This window comes from Trichosurus vulpecula, chromosome 5, assembly GCF_011100635.1.
Source record: "Trichosurus vulpecula isolate mTriVul1 chromosome 5, mTriVul1.pri, whole genome shotgun sequence".
NCBI lineage: Eukaryota > Metazoa > Chordata > Mammalia > Diprotodontia > Phalangeridae > Trichosurus > Trichosurus vulpecula.
In genome coordinates, this window is record NC_050577.1 from 292411017 (window position 1) to 292432901 (window position 21885).

Below are 21885 nucleotides of genomic sequence, written 5' to 3' on the forward strand. Positions count from 1 at the left end.
CTTAACCAATATATATTGCATTCGACAGGAGAGAATCCAAAGAGACAATGACATTACTGACCAGAGACTTTCTGAAGGTTTTAGGTGAGGACCAATCTTTCCCCATTCCCAAGTCACTTATCACATTTCCAAATGAATCATTAATTGCCTGGAGTTAATTAACAAGTTATACAGGGCCTGACACACAGGAAATGTTCAATAAATGACTGATTGATTGTAAGGGGTAAGGACAGGCACTAAACCTGTGGTTTTATTGGTATGTGGAACTCCCAGGTAGGGAAACTCTGTCCACCAATGCAGGTTGGTACCACTTCTGTACCTTGATAATTTTTGGTATTTGCGTTGTTAGGATCACACAGCCAGAACAGGTCAGAGGTGACACTTGAACACAGGTTTTCCTGATTCTAGGGCCAGCTCTTTATCCATCAGACCATGCCACCTAGATTGTGTTCTGTTGATTATATTGCATTCATTACTGAAATTTTCCAAAGCATTGTCTATGAGCTCCTTGAGGGTGGAACTGTCTTCTGCCTCTGTATCTCCAGCTTAGCACAGTACCAGGCACATAATAGGTTCTTAATATGTTTATTGACTGATTGCATAATTTGACACCTACAACAATGAATGCATGAAAAAGCATTTAATGAGTACCAAGTATTGCCCCAAGCTCTGGAATCCTGAAAGCAAAAGCAAAGAGAGCCCCTGACCTTAAGGAGCTTAAATCATAATAGAGGAAGCCAACACACAGAAGAGTCTGGAGGCCAGGGAAGGGCATACTGGTTTGGAAAATGACAGGGATAGTGATTAGAGCCAAGCGTGGGTATAGGTGAGGATTCACAGTACATACCAAGAAAGTATGATTGTATGATTGGCTTTGTGGAAAAGGCAGTTGAGGTTCAAAGAGGTGAATTACTTAAGGTGACACACAGTTATTAGGTACAAGAAGCAGGTCCCAGATCCAGGTCTCCTGGCTCTAGGTTCAAGGCTTGATGCCTCTACAGTACAGGCCTTTGCAGACCCACTCCAGTCTTCTAGCCTCTCAATAAAGCACAAAAGAAGAAATGTGAGAGGGTCATAACTTAGATGTTTCAAAAAAGGAGCATAATGTCACCAAGTCTGAATGGACCTGAGGCCATCTAACCTAAACTATGCTGTCTCCATAAGTGGTCATGTAGCTTCTACCTGAAGACTTCCATTGATGTAGAAGGTATCACTTCCTTCCAATGCTGGAGAGTTCCAAATGGTCACTTAGATTTCTATAGCGTGTGTGTGTGTGTGTGTGTGTGTGTGTTTCGTGGACTATTGATTGGGTTAGGTGTGTATGTGTATGCATGTATGTGTGTATGCATGTATGTATATGCATGGGGGCAGCAGGGCTGATGACTGTATCTCTGTCCTCTCCCCATCCCCACTGCTTCTACTTCTGTCCTCCAGAGTCAAACAGGAAAAATAATTTGTCATTTCTAAGACACACATTAACTATTTTCTAATCAGTTATTGTGTGCCCTCTAATTCTTCTCTCCTCCATGCTAAACCACCCCTCTGCTTTCAACCAGTATTCACATGGCATTTTTTCTGGGACTGCTCCCCTCACCATCACTCCTAGAAGTCATCGAGCTCAATCCCTTCACTTTACACATGAAGACAATGAAGACCAGACAGACTGTGAACTGTCCAAGGTCTTACAGGTATTAAATGGCAGAGCTGGGATTTGAACCCAGATCCTTCAGACTCAAAATGTAACCATGGCCACTGTACTCCTTCACTCCCCCTTCAAGGAGGAATGAGAGAAGGAGAGGAGAAAAGAGAAGAAGAAAGAAGGGAAAGGAAGAGAGGGAGCAATAAGGGGAGGGGGAGAGAGGAAGACAGAGAAAGAGAAAGGAAGGGAAGAAAGGAGGAGAGAAGATAAAGAGGGAGGGAGAGGGGGAGGAAGAGGGAGGAAGGGAGAGGAAGAGGGAGAGAGAAAGAGAGAGCACATGAGAATGAGAACACATTTATTAAGTGTGTTTTCTATGTGCCAGACAACCTGGCAAGTTACTCTCTGCTACCAAGCACACACACCATATCACCACGTACGCCTGGCTAGTTGTCCTGTTCTGTCTCTCTCACTGAGCTTACAGTGCACTAACCCCGTGCCCTGCGCCTCCATCATTGAAGAAGGCTGAGAACAGCATAATAAGAACCCATTGGGTTGGCTTCTCTGCCCAGCCCTCTGGAGCTATCCAAAATCATGGAAGCCATAAGCTGACTTGGACAATCAGCCAGCTTGAAAGGGGAAAATGACATGTTCTTTGGAGAAACTTCCCATCATTCAGCCATCACAGAGGGATGGTGTCTGATGCCTGGGGAAGCGCATCATCCCCAAGTCACAGAATCATCAAATGAGCAGAGAAGGAGCTTGTAGGCCATCTAATCCAACACAAATTCCTTCCATAACATCCCTGACAAGTGACCAGCCAGCTTTCACTTGAAAGCTTCTAATGAGGGTGAAAACACCACCCCTCAAAGCAGCTCAGCTCACTTTGATACAGTCTTAATTGCTAGGAGGTTTTTCCCTTCATCAAACTGAAATCTGTCTCTTTTCAATTTCTATTCCTTGCTCCTCTTTCTTCCCTGTGGAGCTGGGTAAAACAAGTCTGATTCCTCTTCCACATGATAATTCAAATACTCATAGGAAGTGATCATGGCCCTACACCCACCCCCATGCGCCCCACTCCCACATACATACAACCCCCCCCCCACACACACACACAGTCTTTGTTTCTCCAGGCTTCAACTGATCCTCCAAAGGCATGGTCTTGAGATACTTCGCCATCATGGTTACCCTCACGTAGATGACCTCTAGCTTATCAATCTCCTTTCTAAACAGTGATGCTTAGAACCAAAGACAATACTCTAGATATACTCTGACTTAGTTTGACTCCAGGGAACGAATGAGCTGGAAATGACTAAGGTAGCAAAGATGGGACACTTGAGTGTGAGAACTTGAAGGGCACATCTATCTGTGGTGATCCTACGATACCAAGTTACTTAGACACTTTGGGTCTTGGTTTCCTCAGCTGTAAAGTGATGAGGGGGTTGCCCTAGATTAGGCCCAAGGTTCTTTTCAGTTCTACATCTATGACTTGGATTTGAATCCTGTTTCTGTTAGGCAAATCATTTGATCTCATCGCATGTCAGTTTCCTGATCTGTAAAATGAAGTTGTTAAACCATAGTTAGGTGTTCTTTTCTTTAGTGTGTCCTAAACCCTTTTGGTAGTCTGCTAAAACCTATGGATCTCTTCTTACAATAATGATCTTAATTATAATATAATTAACATAATATAAATATAAATCTTTTTAGAATATTGATGTATAAAATGAAAGGAAGGGAATAAGCATTTATTAAGTGCCTACTATGTACCAGTCACTGTGCTTTATACCTTTTTTACAGATCAGGAAACTGAGGCTAAAAAGTTAAGTGACTTGGCCAGAGTCACATAACTAGTAAGTATCTCAGGTTGGATTTGAACTCAGTCTTCGTGGCTCCACAGGTGGGGCTCTATCTACCCAGCCAAAAATTCTAAAAAAATTTGCTTCTAAAATAGAAACACAGGATGACAAAGGAAACCAGTTCTTTTGAAACAGAGTCACCAAAATATTAAAGAAACAAGTTCACAGTCCCCAGGTTAAGAACTCTTGGACTTACAGTTCCTTCCAGTCCTAAATCTATGACCCTTTGAATGAATGGAAAAACATTTATTAAGGCCAAGCATTGTGCTAATCACTGGGATACAAAGAGGAAAAATAAGACCCTTCCTGCTCTGAAGGACCCAACATTCTAATGGGGTAAAACTATTAACTCCCTGTGACCCTGTGGCTGAATCCCATCAGCTACTTACTACCTGAGTGGCCTTAGACAAGTAAATTCACCTCCCTAGGCTTCTGTAAAATGGGAATGAGTTGGACTCTTTGGCCTCTTCTCCCACCCCCCCCCCCCCCCACTGAGCTAAAGATCTAGGATTCTCTCACCTTTTGAAATCCCACCCATCCTTTAAAGGCCAGCTCATTACTCTAAGCCCTCCTTGACTCCTTCCCCAGCCTCTCCTCACATCTCCCAAAGCCTTTTGGACCTCAAATTCCCTTAAATATTACGGAACATTACAGCTCTCCATGACCCCATTGTAAGTTCATGATAAGTTCCATTAAATCTCAGGCATCTAGTCTATTTCCCTAAAGGGCACATTTGCAGCAGCAAGGTGGAAGGCTCATTGGACCATACAAATCATAAGTTGGACAGCTCAAAGAAACCTTAGAGACCATCTTCTCCAAACCCTTCATTTTAGAAATGAGGGAACTGAGACCTAGGGATGTAAGTGACTTACCCAGCACACATACACATTAAGTGTTAGAGGTGGCATTTGGAATTCTCTCCTCTAATTCTTAGAGCCGCTGAACTTCATGCTACCAAACTAGATTAGTGCGCTCCTTTAGGGCATGGGCTATGTTTTGTCTTTTTGTATCTCCAGTGTTCGGCACAGTGCCAGGCACACAGTAGGAGCTTAATAATTGTTGGTTGAATGAATGAAAGTATGGCTGAAACTAGCTATACATTGAAACTAGCCATTGGTGGGGTACTCACTCATCAGATTGGTGTGGGGCTCCAGGGCAAAGATTTCAGGGATCAGAGGATTAAGTCCCTGCCCCCCAGATGAAGAACACACAGTACCAGTCTCAAGATTTTATACTTTGTTGGATAACATCACATGTAAACAGATGGTGTAAATATATGGTTTTTCAAAACAGAGGAACCACTAAAAACTTGAGGGATCAGAGAAATCTTTATGAAGAAAATCCACCCCCCCTCAAGCTGAGCTTTAAAAGAACTTGTTTAGCTGTCCAGAGAGACGAGCAAGAGTTGGTTACAGCCTCATTCATAAATCATCTTTCACATATTTACAAATCTATTACTAGTTCAGATTTATTTTTCATCTCCAGGGCAAATAATCCCAATTCTCTTTATTCTTCCCCGTTTCACAGACCATTACTTTTGCTTGTCTCCTCAACATAATTTCCAAATTCTCACTGCCTCTATTAAACTGCTGGAATCCAGGCTTGAAACCAGTCCCGAAGATAAGGATTTGCTAGATCCTGAGGATGGAACATTAAGCGGAAGAGACCCAATAGCTCCTGGACATGGGCATAATGTGTCCCGGAATCTCCTATCTAATGAATCCCCTGAATGCAGCTAGCCAGAAACGAATCTGGGCTTTTATAATTAATCAGTGAAGCCATATCCATCGGTAGGCAGGGCTCTAGCACAGCAGAGAGAATGAGATCGGGCTGCGGAGAGAGGAGTACCTCACCCACTGCTTAATTTCATGTTTTGGATAAACACTCCAAGGTGAGTGGAGAGAGGGGGAGGCTAAGTGCTGATTCCCCAGAGTGGTTTATTTACTGGGTTCTTGCGTGTTGGTCCGTCAACAGACTGTTGAGTCTTGGCACTGACTGTACTTTATGAGTTAACAGGTATTGTTTATGGCTTATTCCTCGATCCGTAAAATGGGTCAATGGGGGAGAGGCTCGTTCCTTTTTGCACAAGTCTCCTTACACCTTACTCCCAAAGCCAGTGACGCTGACTCCTGGATATTCCACAAACAAGACGCTCCATCTCTCGGCTCTGGGCATTTTCTCCCTGGCTGTCCCCTGTACCTGGAACACTTACCTTCTTCCACTCTGTCTACTGATCTCCTTGGCTTCCTTTAAATTCCAAATAAAACCCCACCTTCTACAGGAAGCCTTCCCCAACCTCTCTTCATACCAGTGTCTTCTCTCTGTTAATTACTTCCCATCTATCCTATATATAACTTGCTTTGTATATATTTCTTTGCATGTTATCTCCCCCACTGGATTGTAGGCTGCTTGAGGGCAGGTACTGTTTTTTTTCTCTCTTTTTTTTATTCCTGGCACTTAGCACAGTATCTAGAACACAGTAGGTACTTAATAAATATTTACTGATTAAAGAAAAGACAAGTATATGAATATAGCACAGTGGAAAGAATGCTATGTTTGAAGGCAAAAAATTTGGATTTAAATCCTACTTATGCAACTTAAGTGACCCTGGGTAAGTCACTTCATGTATTTGGACTTCAGGTTTCTTAACTTTAAAGTAAGATTGGATTTCATGATTTCTAAGATAAAGTGATGATGCCATCCTCAAGGAAGGGCTCTCCTGGAGTGTCACAGGGCACAGTTTGGGGCCATAATTTGTTCAAGATATTATCAATGATAGGTATGACAGTTGAGATGGAATGCTATATAAATGTGGGGTATTGTTCATTATATCCTGATCCAACAATCCACTCAATAACCAATTAAGTGCAGGGCACTGGACAGGACTTGAGTGACTACCAAGTTTCTACTTAAGGACCATTATTAGAGCCCTCCTCAATCCCAAACTTCTGTTTAAACTGGGCTAAAAACATCTCCTTTCAATGGCATAAGCCAGGAAAGAAAGTTGTAAACTCAGGACCCATCAAGGTGACATGCCCCATACAGCACCCAGTACATAACACATGGAAAATACAGGCGCATGAGGTGGACAGACCACTTTGTTATCCACTTGGGAACCCGTTCAGGCAAGTGTTCAGTTTCTACCACTTCCCTGGCACCCTGAAACCAATTTACTAATTAGCTTTGGTGGTGCTTCCTAGTAGTGGAATGAGGTATGGAGTGCCCTCTGCTGGTGGATACATGCAGGCCACGTACAATGGAGGAAGCTGGAAGGAACAGGATTCACTGGACAATGAGAAGGCTTAGGGTAGCCGGTGGCTGACTGAAAGTTGAACACTCCTGAGAAGAAGCAAGCTGAATTCTCTCTTTGCAACTAAAAAATTCAAAGCCTCTATTCATCAAAAGTGGGCACTAGAGGATAGAATTCTGCTCAGCAGAGGACACAGCTCACCTTGCCTAGAGAAGTCATCTTTCTTGTGTCATTGAGATAGAAGACATCAATGCATCATGTACTATGGTGCGTGTGTGGGGGAGGGGAAATAGAGTCAAACTAAACCTTCAGATTTTTTCTTTGAAATGGGCTCTTGTTTCTACCACATCTACCACATCTCCACAGCTGTCATGACTGAAGCTTCTAAGTGCAGGGAAAATTATGAAAGTCATGCATATATAGCTAGATCAGAGGCTCAGTCTAAACATCTGCACTGTGCTAAGCATTGGGGTTACAGAGACAAGAGTGAGACAGATTCTGCCCTCAAGCAAGTACTTAAATTTAAAGGATCTGAAAGTGGGGCAGCTGGGTTGTGCAATGGATAGAGAGCCTGGCCTGGAGTCAGGAAGATCTGAGTTCAAATCTGGTCTCAGATACTTACCAGTTATGTAACCCTGGGCAAGTCACTTCACCCTCTTTGCCTCAGTTTCCCCATCTGTAAAATGAACTGGAGAAGGAAATGGCAAACCACTCCAGTATCCCTGCCCAGAAAACCCCAAATGGGGTCACAAAGAGTCAGACATGACTGAAGAACAACAAAGGGGACTTTAGATATGTTAGGTTGAGGGAGAAAGGCAGAAAGAGAGGGAGAGAGAGAAAAAAAAATGAGAGAGAGACACAGAGAGATTCAGAGACTAGGAAGGATGAAGAAAAAGATACAGAGATAGATGGTGGTAAGAGAAAGAGAAAGGGAAGGAAAAGGGCGGGGGAGAAGAGACAAAGACAAAAGGAAGAAAGGAAAGGAGGAAGGAAGGAAGGAAGGATGGATAGAAAAAAGGGGAAAGGGAAGGAGGTAGGGAGAGAGAGAAAGGGGGAGGGAGAGAATGAATATAAATTTATAATCTTGCCTTCAGGTAGCTTATGTTCTAAAGGGTCCTGAGAATGAGAGGAAGTACTTGCACTGGAGTATGAAGGAGACTATAGGAAGTGAATTGAAGGCCTGGTTGCCCCAGTTAGATGAGGCAAAAAGCCTGGGGCAGGGGGTGGGGCGGCATTGGCCAGGAGTGCTAGTTTCCCTTGGAGTGGAGATGGAGTGAAGCCACAAGCTGGAAAGGACTCCAGGGGCTTTCTCACCTAACCACATTATGTTATGGATGAGGAAACTGAGGCCCAGTGGGGGTTCAGTGACCTGCCCAATGTAACACAGATAAGAAGGGTTAGAGGTGAGACTTAAATCAGGTCTTCTGATCCAACAGCCAATCATGTAGTCTTATCCCCTAACTCGAAAGATGAGGAGGAGAACGAGGTCCAAAGAGGAGAAACCTACCTAAGATGACAAGAACAGTAAGCGGCAATCGGGATTCAAACCCAGTTCCTCTGCCTTCAAAACCATTGTCCTTTCCTCTCTAACATGGTAATAGTCAGGGATAGGATTTGAATCCCTGCCTCCTAGAAACCCCAACCCAACCCCACTGGGATGATGGGATTACAGATTTCCAGGCATGCTGGAGGTCATCTTATCTATGCTTCTCATTTTACAGTTCAGGAAACTGACACCAAGGAAGGTTGTGACACAGCTTAAGAGGCAGGATTTGATTCCAGGTCTTGTGACTCCAAGGACAATACTCTATTCACTTTACAATGTATCATAGACCTCTGTGCAGTGGTTAAATAGAATCAATGAGAGATATATTTTAAAATTTAAAAAAAACATCTTACATTTTTTCCCCAACTCTTTGTTTTTAAAAAGAAAACACAGATAAAGGCTTGGAAAGGACTTTTCCCCAAAGCCCTCAGCAGTTACTAAAAATGAAAAGGCGAACTTTGCTCTGTATCCAATTTCCCTGCTCTAGTGTTCAAAGGCTCTTTTCAACACAGAAAAAGTCAATTTGCCGTCGGATATGTTTTTATTATTGCTTTGACTTCACCATGGGAGAAAATATCTGGACCACAGTTCTTCTCAAGGAATCTGTCACCTTCTCAGGCTTACCCTCTTCTACATCCTAGTCAAATGTTGTGCTATCGATCTTCGATCATAAACTGCCTATGATTCTCTTGACTTCAGGCTAGAAGAAAAGTCAGGAAGATCCAGTTGGGAAACAAGTCCATAGCCCCCAATGTCAGTGCCACAGAGATATTGAACTCTCCTGGTAACCAATCCAGTTCAGGCTGCTGGGCCCCTTTCTGAAGCTCTTGAATTTGAAAGACTGAAGATTGTATAATGACCATTAAGAACTAGACATATTTTCTGAAGATGTATTTTCTGGCTGCCTTCCAAGGTGACCCAAATTAGGATTATAGGATTTAGATGTTTCCTAGTCCAAAGGCTACCCCTAATTTTATAGGGAAAACAAGCCCCAATTACCTGAAGGATCAAATATAAAGTCCTTGGGCTCTTAAAGCTCTTTGCAACCTTGTCCCTTTCTACCTTTCCAGTCTCATGACCAATAGCTACTTTCATATATTCTAATGATGCAGCAACATTGGTCTTCTAGCTTTACATCCAACATGGTGCCTGTCTCCTGACTGTGTGCCTGGGAACTGGCTGTCTCCCATGCCTGGAATACCCGCCTTCCTCTACTCTGCTTCTTGGCTTCCTGAGCCTTTTTCAAGACTCTGATCAAATTCCACTTATGTGTACAAAGCAATTTACATCCTGTCCTGTCCTTTGGAGACTTCCATGAGGGAAAGAATTTCATCTTTGCACTGTTTTTTTGTATCCCCAGCTCTTAGCACAGCACCTGCCACATAATAGGAGCTTTATAGATGCTTATTTCCTGACTTCCCCCACATCACACAGAGAGTAGGTAATGAAGCTGGAATTCATTATGTTTTCATTCCTGAAGCTGCTGCTATCACTTCTGTTCTCAGTAGCACCCAGTCTTTGAATGACAAAAGGTGAGTGGCAGCTGATTGACTTTGGAGCTGGAAGAGACCTTCCAGATCATCTATTGGCTTGGGTCTAGCCTAATCCCCTCATTTTGGATAGTAGCTAAGGACCCAAACACTGGACACAGCATACATACCCAAGAGAGCTGTGCCTAGAACCCGGATCCTTAGACACCCAAATCCAAAACTCTTTTCACTATACACCACTGCCTTTATGCCACGATCCTTCTGGCCCCATGGCCTTCCAAAAGGACTATGGGAGCAAGTGCCAAGATGGACGGGGTCATGAGATGGTAGTATTTTAACACTATCCTCCCACCCTGCCTTGTCCTCTGCACATTCTTAACAGCATGGAGCCATAAGCTATGCTTCAGTGAGAAGGAAACTAATCTTTTGGCTACACAAACTAATCATTAAAAATGGAAAAAAAATATTCGACTTTCCCTTTTATTTTGTAGCCAAGATCCTGGAGCTCATAGCATCCTTAATGAGAGATACAGCCAGGCCTTTCGAAAGGAGACAGAGCATGCTTTGCCATCCCACATCCTGGTGTCGAGTTGGCATTGCTGGCAAATTATTCCCAGAGAGCGACAGCATGCCTTCCATTACCTGGATGGTGGAAGCTTTGAGGCCTTTTTATTGGAGAGGGAGAGGAGGGGACAGGGAGAATGGATATAGAGGGAGAGAGAAAGAGGTTTAGTGACCTACAGTAGAAAGACCTCTGGAGTTGGAGACTTGGGTTTGAATCTCTACTCTACAATCTGCTGCCTTCATAACCTTGGGCAAATCTTTAACTTGTCTGGGCCTCAGTTTCCTCATCTGTGAAGGTGAAGGGGATTGGACTAGATGAGCTCTAAGGTCTTTTGTAATGCTTAATGTGCATCCTACCAATGGGGGATGCTTGGGCAAGGGAGGAAATCCACACCCTGTCCACTCTTTGGATATATAAAATAACCATATAATTTCAAAGAATCTTTTTGTTTTCAAATAAACACAAGGTCTATGTTAGAGAAGGAAGGAACCTCATAAAATGGAATGTCAGAACACAGAATATGAGAGCTGGAAGAAAGCTTGGAATAGAAAATGTCAAAGTGAGGAGAGAACTTAGAATACAGTATGTCAGAGGCGCAAGGGTTCTTAGGATATAAAATATGTAGTCAGAGATGAGAGGGGCTTTAGAACACGGGACATCAGAGCTGGGAGGGGCCTTAGAACAGGGAATGTCAGAACTGAGAGGGGCCTTAGAACAGGGAATGTTAGCTGGGAGGGACCTTAGAAAAGAGAATGTCAGAGCTGAGAAGTACTTTAAAACATGGAATATAAAATTTGGGAAAGACCTTAGAATACAGAATATCAGATATAGAAAAAAACCATGGAGATCACCCATATCAGCTTCTGTCATTTTATAGAAGAGGAAATGGAGTTCCAGAAACAGGAAGTGATCTTTCCCAAGGTCACATAAGTTCCAAAAATCAGAGCTACAATCCAAATCCAGGCTTCTGACTCCAAAGTCAGTGCTTTTTCCACTACACCAACTTGACTGATAGACATTTACCTGGAGCCCACAGTGGGCCAGGAACTGTACTGGGTTCAAAGACAAAAAGTCAACAGCCTCTAGTGAAATCCTTTAAAACCATTTTGGACAACACTCCCTTCGATATGTTGAGCTTCTATCAGAGCAGAGTAACTAATCACTGCCCTCCACCCCCCAACCCCCACCACCCCCCTCTACCCACTGGTTCCATCCTGAACATAGCCTACCATATCATCATCTGAGATCACCTAGGATAAAAAAAGCCACTGGGAGGTACACTGAATTGAGGATCTGAGGAATCTGCCCCTTTCCCAGAGCCCATCTCAACTCTCTGGGACATCATTAGCTCCTGTGACAAATGAAAGATTCAGACAAGGTTAGAGACTCATAACACGTCTATGCTGTGTCCCGGACACCTTTGTGAGTCTGGTGAAACCTATCTTCCCTTTCTCAGATTTTTTACTTCTTCAAATCATTTTAAAATAAATTTTAAGTAATAATAACTTAATGTCTTTGATAAATTAAGGAAATGCCAAAGATCAATTATTAGCTAATGAAACGAAAGATGTCGATTTTCTCCCCATTTAACTTTACAAACCCCCTGAAGTTTATCCACAGACCCCAGGTTAAAAATCCCTAGATGAATAATAATCTGTAAGGTTCCTCCCAACACTACAGCCTCTTCTCTATCTCCTGTCCATGGTCATTCGAAGACAGATTGGAGTTAATAAGACTATAGACAGCTACGGCAGCTGCAGGAATGACAAATGTTCCTGCAAACTTAAATCAGTTCGGAAATTAATATCCTGGGCCTGTTCGTGACACTGGTTTTAAATGTTCAGACTCTGCCTCATCGGAAGGAATTTGATTTTCAAATAAAGCAGACATTTCTCACCCAGACCTGCCCACGTGACGGCACGGCTGACTCCAAACAGAGCCAGGGATGAATTATCTGAGGGCAAAGTGTGTGAACAATTTTCTGAATGGCTGAAAAGCCCCCTTTTTCATACACCAATAACTCAATAACAGCTGAACACATATTCTTAAAGGACTTAAACACACACACACACACACACACACACACACACACACACACACACACTCACTCCACTACCCCACAAATCCGTATTTGCCTCTAAACGGAGGCACCGAGAATGTCCGAAAAGTGATTCTAGGAACACAGTAACAGATGGGATAAAAATACAAATGGAAGTAAATTTCCATCTCATTTGTTATGAGCTATAAGAGGCAGCAGGGCATGGTGGAAAGAATACAGAACTTGGGAGTTGGGAATATTTGAGTTTAAATGCCACTGGTGACCCACACCAGCCGACCTATACCCATATGAGCAAGCCCTCAAACCTCTTAGACTCTCAAACAATGCTCTAAGATGAGAGTTCTTAACTTGTGCATATGTGTGTGTAATAATAAGGAGGAAAAGGAGACAAAGAAGAAGGAAGAAGAGGAGGAAGAAACAAAGAAGCAAATATGTGTACATATATCTATATATCCATTTATAAAGAGAGAGAGCAACAGAGCGAGAGAGCACATGTGAGAGAGTGAGAGAGCGAGCGAGAGAGAGAGAGAGAGAGAGAGAGAGAGCAAGAGCAAGAGAGCGAGAGAGAGCGAGAAGGAGAGAGAGAAGGAGAGGGGAGGGAGGAGGGAGAGAGAGAGAGCAAGAGAGAGAGAGAGAAGGAGAGAGAGAGAAGGAGAGAGAGAGAGAGAGAGAGAGAGAGAGAGAGAGAGAGAGAGAGAGAGAGAGAGAGAGAGAGAGAGAGAGAGAGAGAAGGAGAGGGGAGGGAGGAGGGAGGAGGGAGAGAGGGAGAGAGAGAGGGAGAGAGAGAGAAGAGAGCACAAGCACTTTTATGTTTTCCAAAGCACTTTACAAACATGGTCTCACTTGACCCTCACAACATCTGTGGGAGATAGGTACCATTATCGTCCCCGTTTTTACAGATGAAGAAGCTAAGACGAATTGGTTAAGTGGCTTGCTCAGCATCAGATAACAGAATTTGAACTCAGATCTTGACTCCAAGTCCAGTGTTCTGCCCACTGTACTGCCTGCTCACAACTACCCTAGTGGATAGGTGCTATTATGACATCCCTTTTACAAACTTGGAAAATGAGGCTCAGAGAGGAAATGGGACTTGCCCAGGGTCCCATGGATGAAGAGACTGGCCCTGGTAGTCCAAGAACAAACTCCCCTTCCTCTGATCCTAAGGTGACTAGTCATTTTTCTGCCCTCTAGCAGCCTCAAAGGATCATACATCGATAGCTCAAAGCCACCCAGAGGTGATGGAGTCTAATATTTTCATTTTACAAATGAGGAAACTGAGTCTTAGAGAGATGAAGTCACTTGCCCAAGGTCAACTAGTTGGTAAACATCAGAGACAGTCCTCAGACTGCAGCACCAAAGCTCATTCCATTCTATTGGGTGAAAATGGATATATCCTACAGACAGACTCAGAAGTGCTTGGAGTCGCTGATCTATACCAACTGCCCATGATTCCTAGGAAGGAGCCCTTCCCCCCCTCTACCTCTGAGAGCCCCTAACTTCATTCAAGGCTCAGCTCAAGTACCAGCTCCCACCCCCCATTCTTAGCATCCTTTCCCCTCAAATCATCTACATCTACTTTGGAGGTGTTTTGGTATTCCCTAATAGAATGGAAGTTCTCCGACAGCACGGAATAAGTTGTTGTCTCTGTACCATCAGTGCCTGGCACAAAAGAGGCCACTAATAAATGTTTGTGGGTTGAAGGAACCTCAGAGGTTAGAAGTCCAAGCCCCGCCCGGTCTAGGAAGGACCTCTGCCACCTGCTAGCAAATATAGGATAAATTAACAACATTCTTGGGCTACTGCTTCTGTTGTCATACTCCAGTGACAGAGAGCTCACTACCTCACAAAATTACTTGTTCCACTACAAGATGACGCTTTTTCGTCCTTATTATCTGAAACCTATCCTCTCTGTTGTTTTTCATATGTCATAGGCTGTTGTCTTGACTTGCACATGAAATGGATTCAAATGAGACAGAGACAAAAAGCAGGATGACCGTGTTAAAGACAAGATACAGTGGATGACCACGGCGGCTTCCACGTCTTACCAAGCTCTAAGCACTCTTGGAACAAATTGTTCTCATCCACCCATTCTGCTGGGGGAAGGCTTCACATGCTATCCCCTAACTCACTGATGGGTTCGAGGCCTACTGGTTAGCCTCAACTTGGTATAGCCCATCTGGCTGAGATGGTGTGGCCACTGCACATGCTACAGCTTCTTGGAGCCTCTATCCAGCAGTGTGGGAGTCTAAGCTCTGGGTATCATCAAGCATGTATCTAATCCTTCCCATGCCTAGAACCAGGCATCTTCCTCACTTTCTAGGCCCTAACTCAATCTCCCTTCCCTCTTTTAGCAATCCTTTATATTTTGCTTTCCATATTGAGAATATAAGCTCCTTGGGGGTAGGGATGCTTTTGCTTGCTTTTATTATTAAATCCTCTATGCTTAATGTACTGCCCAACACAGGGTAAATACTTAATATCTACAATTAATATTATATATATATATACACACACATATATATATATATATATATATATATATATATATATATATATATCTATATTCTCTCTGTCGTCTCTGTCTCTGTCTCTCTCTCTCTCCTCTCTCTCTCTCTCTCTTTTCCTCCCTCCCCTCCCTCTCCCTCTCCTTTTCTCTCCCCCCCTCTCTCTACTCCAACCCCCCATCCTTCTTCCATGTCACAACCCACCAGGAATTTCAAAAAATGTACATTCTTCTACTCTCCCCTCCATGTGTTCTCTTCTCTAGGTTAATTTATTAAGTTTTGCTCCAAGAGAATAATAGACCTCCTAGATCATCACCAACTCCCAGGCATTCAATTGTGTGTATTTTACCCTCTGAGGTTGGTCTCAACTTTGCTTTCTGGTAGAACCAATGAAATTAAACAGACATAAAAAATGCCCCCACACTCTACATTTTCAGTTTCTCTTGATGTAGGAAGATTCTTTGCTTCTTATTTATGGCTTCACCTGACTTGAAATGGAAAATTCGAGGGTGTCAATAAATGGATTGTCAAGTTGTTCTGTTTAACTACAGAACCGGCAACGTCTCCACAGGCCATCTTGGAAATATAGGGAGATTGGCAGCACGAATCAGGGGACCTGGAGTGGCTTGCTTCTGCCTCTTCCAATGAACACACAGACTTGCTGCTGAGTCCCTTTATCAGAAGAGGGAGGCAGCATGGTTTATTACATGGGTTTCTAACCTTTCCCTATATCATGGGCCTCTCTTTGGCCCTCTGGTCCCCTTCTCAAAATCTTATTTTTATTATCATGAAACAAAATATGTAACATTAGCATCCCCCCCCCAAAATTCAACAACTTGACACAATTTTTCCCTATCCAAGTTCACAGATTCCATGAAATCTATCCATGAACCCCTTTAGAGTTCACAGACCCAGGTTAAGAATCCCTGATGTAATGGGGGGAAACAGAGGTGGCACAGTTGGATTCACATGCCAGCTCTGTCACTGACTGGCTGTGTGATCCTGGGTAAATCATTTAACTTGTCAGGGTCTCAGATTATTCATCTGAAAAAGATTATAATATAGGACTCGACTCTACAAATATACTACCCCATGATTATTTATAAAGGGCAGCTGAGGGGTGCAGTGGATAGAGCACTGGGCCTGGAGTTAGGAGGACCTGGGTTCAAATTTGACCTCAGACCCTTATTAGCTGTGTGACCTTGGGCAAGTCACTTAATTTTCTTTCTGCCTTAGTTCCTCATCTATAAAATTGGGACACACTGGAGAAAGATACTCCAGCAGTTTCTTTTCCAAGAAGACCCCATGGACAGGGTCATGTAGAGTTAAACATGACTGGATGACTGAACAATAAAAAAAATATTTATTCCCTGATTGATAAATGGTCAAAGGATATGAATAGGCAGTTTTCAGAGGAAGAAATTAAGGCTATCTATAGTCATATGAAAAAAATGTTCTAAATCACTATTGATAAGAGAAATGAAATCAAAACAACTCTCAGGTACCACATCTCTCCTGTCAGATTGGCAAAAGAGGAAAATGATAAATACTGGAGAAGATGTGGAAAAGTGGAACACTATTGCATTGTTGGTGAATTTGTGAATTGATCCAACTATTCTGGAAAGCAATTTGGAACTATGATCAAAGGACTATAAAAATGTGCATACTCTTTGACCCAGCAATATCACTTCTAGGCTTGTATCCCAAAGAGATCATACAAGGGGAAAAAGGACCAGTATGTACAAAAATATTTATAGCAGCTCTTTTTTGTGGTGGCAAAGAATTGGAAATCAAGGGGATGCCCATCAATTGGGGAATGGCTAAGCAAATTGTGGTATGTGAATGTAATGGAATACTATTGTGCTATAAGAAATGAGGAGCAGATGGACTTCATAATAACCTGGAAAGACTTATATGATCTGATGATGAGTGAAGGGAGCAGAACCAGGAGAACACTGTATCTGCGATGACTAACTTTGATGGACTTGGCTCCTCTCAACAATGCAAGGTTCAAAGACAGCTCCAAAAGACTCATTATGGAAAAGGCTATTAACATCCAAAGAAACAATTATGGAAACTGAATGAAGATTGAAATAAACTATTTGTTCTTTCTTTTTTATTATTTTATTTTTGGTTTTGTTACATCTTTCTCATAGTTCATTTCATTAGTTATAATTCTTCTTTACAACTTGATTATTGGGAAAATAAGTTTTATGTGAAGGTATATGTAGAGCTTATATCAGATTACATGCTGTCTTGGGGAGGGTAGAGAAGGAGGGGGAGAAAATTTGGAATTCAAAAACTTGTGGAACTAAGAATTGTAAACTAAAAAAAAAAAAAAATTAATTTTAAAAACTAATTCATAATCCTAATGGACCATCCCAGTAGTGAGTCATTCTATCAGCCTGAATCATTTATCTGGTGTGTAAACAATGGAATGGAGATCTATTCCCCACAGCATGGAAGAAAACGGCCAAGTCGTGGAAGTAACAGGTTGCCTCCTTGAAAATCATCCTGTTTGGCCATATGACATCAGGTAAGGTTTTCCTGGCAAGTAACTGTGACTTTGGTAGATTGGAGCTCGATTATAGATGGCTTTTGATGGCAGGTCAAGGCATTTGCATTCAATCCCAGAGTCAATAGCGAGCCAACAAGAGCTTTGTAGGAGGGGAGTAACCTGATCAGATCTATGTATTAGGAGGATTACTGGGCAGCTGTGGAAGGGTGGGTGGAAAGAGACAATACAGGAAACAGCAAAGGTGGATACATCAATAAGGAAGCCTGGCATGACTGGTCAGTACACACACACACACACACACACACACACACACACACACACACTTTATTTTATTTATTTTGCCAAGAAAACCCCAAATGGGCTCACAAAGAGTTGGAGACAACTGAAATGACTGAACAACTATAGATATTTCTCTCTATAGATATACACACACATACTCACATGTATATGTATCTGTGTGTATATGTATATACGTACGTATGTATGTATGTGCATATGTATCAAAGTGTATATATGCATGTATGAGTATATGTTTTCCTAGAGCGCTAGGTAAATATGTGTGTATTTTCTCCTTTGATCCTTACAACAACCCAGGGTAAAGTAATACTATTATGGCTATCTCCTCATTTGACAGATAAGAAGACAGGCCAACAAAGGTTCAGGAGCTTGTTCACACTCCCAAAGTAGGTGACCAGGGCAGGGTTCCAACTGAGGTCTCCTTGACCCCCTTAATGCCAGTGCTCTCCCATTAAGCTACCCAAGCTGCCACGAGACATCCTTGTTTTGAAGAGAGGGAAAAGGGATGGGGAGAAGGTCAAGCATTTCTTACACCTCTCCCTCTGGATGGAGGCCAAATCTGCTTTTCTTCCTCACTGGCCCCAGCCCCTCATCTTTCCTCCCTCCCACCCCTCACCTTCAAAGCTTCCAGCAAAGAGGTAAATCCAGGTGACTGCTGGGATGAAGAGAACTGTCAGAGAGGCAGCCAGGAATTTCCGTCTCCCTCTGCAGATGCCCAGCATCCTCTCGGCAGTGGCAAGCTCTCTCCACGGTGCCGTTCCTATGTTGGGAGCGTAGAGTCCCCAGCGTCCCTCATATTACTTTCTGAAAGGGAGAGAAAGGAGACACAGGTCAGGCATCATCGGCATGGTCTCCTGTACCCCACGTCCAGACGTCCGTAAAGGAGTTTCTCTGCCCTCTGCTTATTCCCTTCTAGCTGTGCCTTCCAGTGAATACGATGCATTCATTCAGAGCCCAGCAGGAGTGGTAAAAGGGGGAAAGAAAGGCTGACATTTGTACTGTTCTTTGAGACTCATAAAGCCTTTTATTCACATTATCTTGTTTTGATTCCAACAACTTTGCGATATGGGTACTACAGGAGATATCCAAGCTACAGCTACCATTTGTCACATGTGGTACAAGTGCCAAAACACACCAGATCCAAAGCATAAAGAGCATCCAACTGTGGGTCCCAGGGAGCAGAGAATCTCCTCTATATCTTAGTTAATTCACTGTCGGGGGAGACAGAAGCAAAGCTCATTTGGGATACAGCAGCTGGGGTAGGGGCAGAGGGCATGGGGAGGGCAGGAACTGCACTCACCATCTGGGAGCTTCCTATTTTAGCTAATGATTCTCATTTATCAGATCCTCAGCTCAGTCATTTCTACACCACGATACTTAAGAGTTGCCAGCACCCAGTAAAGACTAGCACTATACTACAGATTGTCAGTTGCCGTACCCTAGGTATGAGTCCAAGTATTATTAACCCAGATTTTACAAATGAAGAGTATAAGGACATTTAACCAGACTCCAGTATAACAGGGCTCAACAACTCCAGCAACTAGATGGCATAGTGTATAGAGCACCAGGTCTGGGAGTCAGGAAGATCTGAGTACAAATGTGATCTCAAACACTCAGACACAGGGTCAGCCATGGGACCCTGTACAAGTCACCTAATCCTGCTTGCCTCAGTTTCCTCATCTGTAAAATGAATTGGAGAAGGAAATGGCAAACCATTCACTCCAGTATCTCTACCAAGAAAACTCCAAATTGGGTCATGAAGGGACAGACAGGACTCAACAACAAATAGTTGACATTTGTATGACAAAAAATGCTTTAATTTAAGGTCCCTAGAGTGCTAGATACATATTTATCTCATTGGATCCTCCCACTGATCTCTGTGAGTTAGGGGCTACTAGGGATCCCATTTTACAGGTGAGACTGAGAGAGGGTCACATAAGGCAGTAAGTTTACTAAGACAGGATTTGAACACAGGTCTTGCTAACTTTAAGCCCAACACTATCCACTACATCATATTTTCTATTGATTCTCAAGGGTTGAGATCATTTTTTATTACTTCTCTGCATCCCTAGAGCTCTTTTTGCTCATAGTCTTAGCAAAACCCTCCTAAGAACATTCCCAGACATCCCCAACTCGAATCTCTTCCTTCCCCAAATTCTTATGGCCTTTTATCTAGGTCCTTTCTTCCATTTTGCTGTTTGGTGACTTCAGTTGTGTCTGACTCTTTGTGACCCCATCCAGGGTTTTCTTGGCAAAGATACTGGACTGGTTTGCCATTTCCTTCTCCATTTCATTTTACAGATGAGGAAACTGAGGCAAATAGGGTGAAATGACTTGCTCAGGGTCACACAGCTAGTAAGTGTCTGAGGCCAGCTTTGAACTCAGGAAAATGAGTCTTCCTGACTTCAGGCCTGGTGCTCTGTCCACTGCATCACCTAGTGGCCCTTTTCTCCAACTAATGATTTGTTTGCAGAGCTCCCATTTTGGGGAAGAGCCCTAGACCAACCAGGCTCACTCTCCAGACTTAGCCACCAAATCCCTCCACCTGAATACTTCCTTCCACCTCCATTAGAATGTAAGTTCTTTGCATTTGTATCCCTAGCACTTAGCACAGTGCCTGGGACACACTAAGTGCTTGATAAATGCTTGTTAACTAAGGGGCTAGACCTTTGCTCTGCCCTTATTCCCCTTATCTCAAAACCATTTAGAAAGGATCTCAGAGGTTCACAGGTCACCTGATGCAACTCATATCTCAAGTGGAATCTCCCCCTACAGCAGTCCTGACAAGCAGTCATACAGTCCTTATTTAGAAGACCTCTAGTGGGGGGGAACCCATTAATGTCTTCTTCTTCTTCTTCTACCACCACCACCACCAGCAGCAGCAGCAGCTGAAAATACATTCTTGAAGGACTTAAAAACATACATACACATACTACTACTATAACTTTATAATAATTATAATAATACACAATAATGTATTATGTATCATTAGTATACTTACATATAGTGTATAGGATGTATTATAACACATTATAATTTATAATAAATTACTAATAATGCCTCCACTTATTAAAAATAATTCATATTTTACCACCCAGTTGTTATCAGGAAATCCCTTTGAAAACCTTAAAACACTTTAAAAAGTAAGTGATTATCATTACTCCTTAATCATACCTTATGTATATACATGTTTGTGTGTGTGTGTATACACCTATGTATATGTATAGGCCTATATACAGCTCATCCCCCCTATTAAGTTGCAGAATCTTTAAAGGTGGACACCATGTCTCTTTCATCTCTACATCCTCAGTACTATGTAGGGAACAATACAACATACCCTGTAATTGTCAGAATTGAACCATAATGTAAGGTCCTTTTGTGAGCTATCCTAAGGAGATTTCAGACCCTTCCTCAATAACCCATTCACACATCTGCGTATCCATGAACAAAGAATAGTCTTTTATTGGTCTAACCCAAATCCCTTTGTCTTTCATCTTAAGATAATTTACTTTACCTGTCTCAGAAATGTCATGCACCCTTGTGCATTTAAGAGGAGACTCTTAAAATAGACCAGAACAAAGAGATCTATCTGAAAATCCTGGGCAAAGTCACAGGAAAGACAGAAGATCACAGAGTATTAGAGGTAGAAGGGAGCACCTAGGCCAACACCCTCATTTTACAAATGGGAACCTGAAACAGAAAAGGAATTCTTAAATCTCAGCATGGGAAAGGAACTGAGAAGTCACAGGATCATGAGTTCATTGATTTGGAAGTGGAAGAGATATTAGAGCTTATTTAATCCACTCTCCACATTGCATCTTGTTTCAGTCATTTTTCAAGTGTGTGACTCTTCATGATCTTATTTGGGGCTTTCTTGGTAAAGGTACTGGAGTTGGTTTGCTGTTTCCTTCTCCAGCTCATTTTACAGATGAGCAAACTGAGGCAAACAGGGTGAAGTGACTTGCCCAAGATCACACAGGTAGTGAGTGTCTGAGGCCAGATTTGAGCTCAGGGAGATGAGACTTCCTGACTCCAGGCTTGGAGTTCTATCCACTGCCCACCACAGATGAGGAAATTGAGGTGCAGGGGGTTAAGTGATTGTCCCAGGTTATGTAGGTAATAATTTACAAAGGTAGGATTTGAACAGAGCTCCTGACTCTCACT

The 21885-nt window shown here is 42.7% G+C and overlaps 1 protein-coding gene across 1 annotated transcript in view; it reads right to left on the bottom strand.

The window, feature by feature from the left end:
* Positions 1-21885, bottom strand: part of LARGE1 (LARGE xylosyl- and glucuronyltransferase 1) — a 612831-nt gene that overhangs the window by 402858 nt on the left and 188088 nt on the right. The window contains exon 2 of the mRNA XM_036759140.1: positions 18338-18525. Coding sequence (XP_036615035.1) covers positions 18338-18443 — 106 coding nt within the window. The 5' untranslated portion in view covers positions 18444-18525. The remainder of the gene's footprint in view (positions 1-18337; positions 18526-21885) is intronic.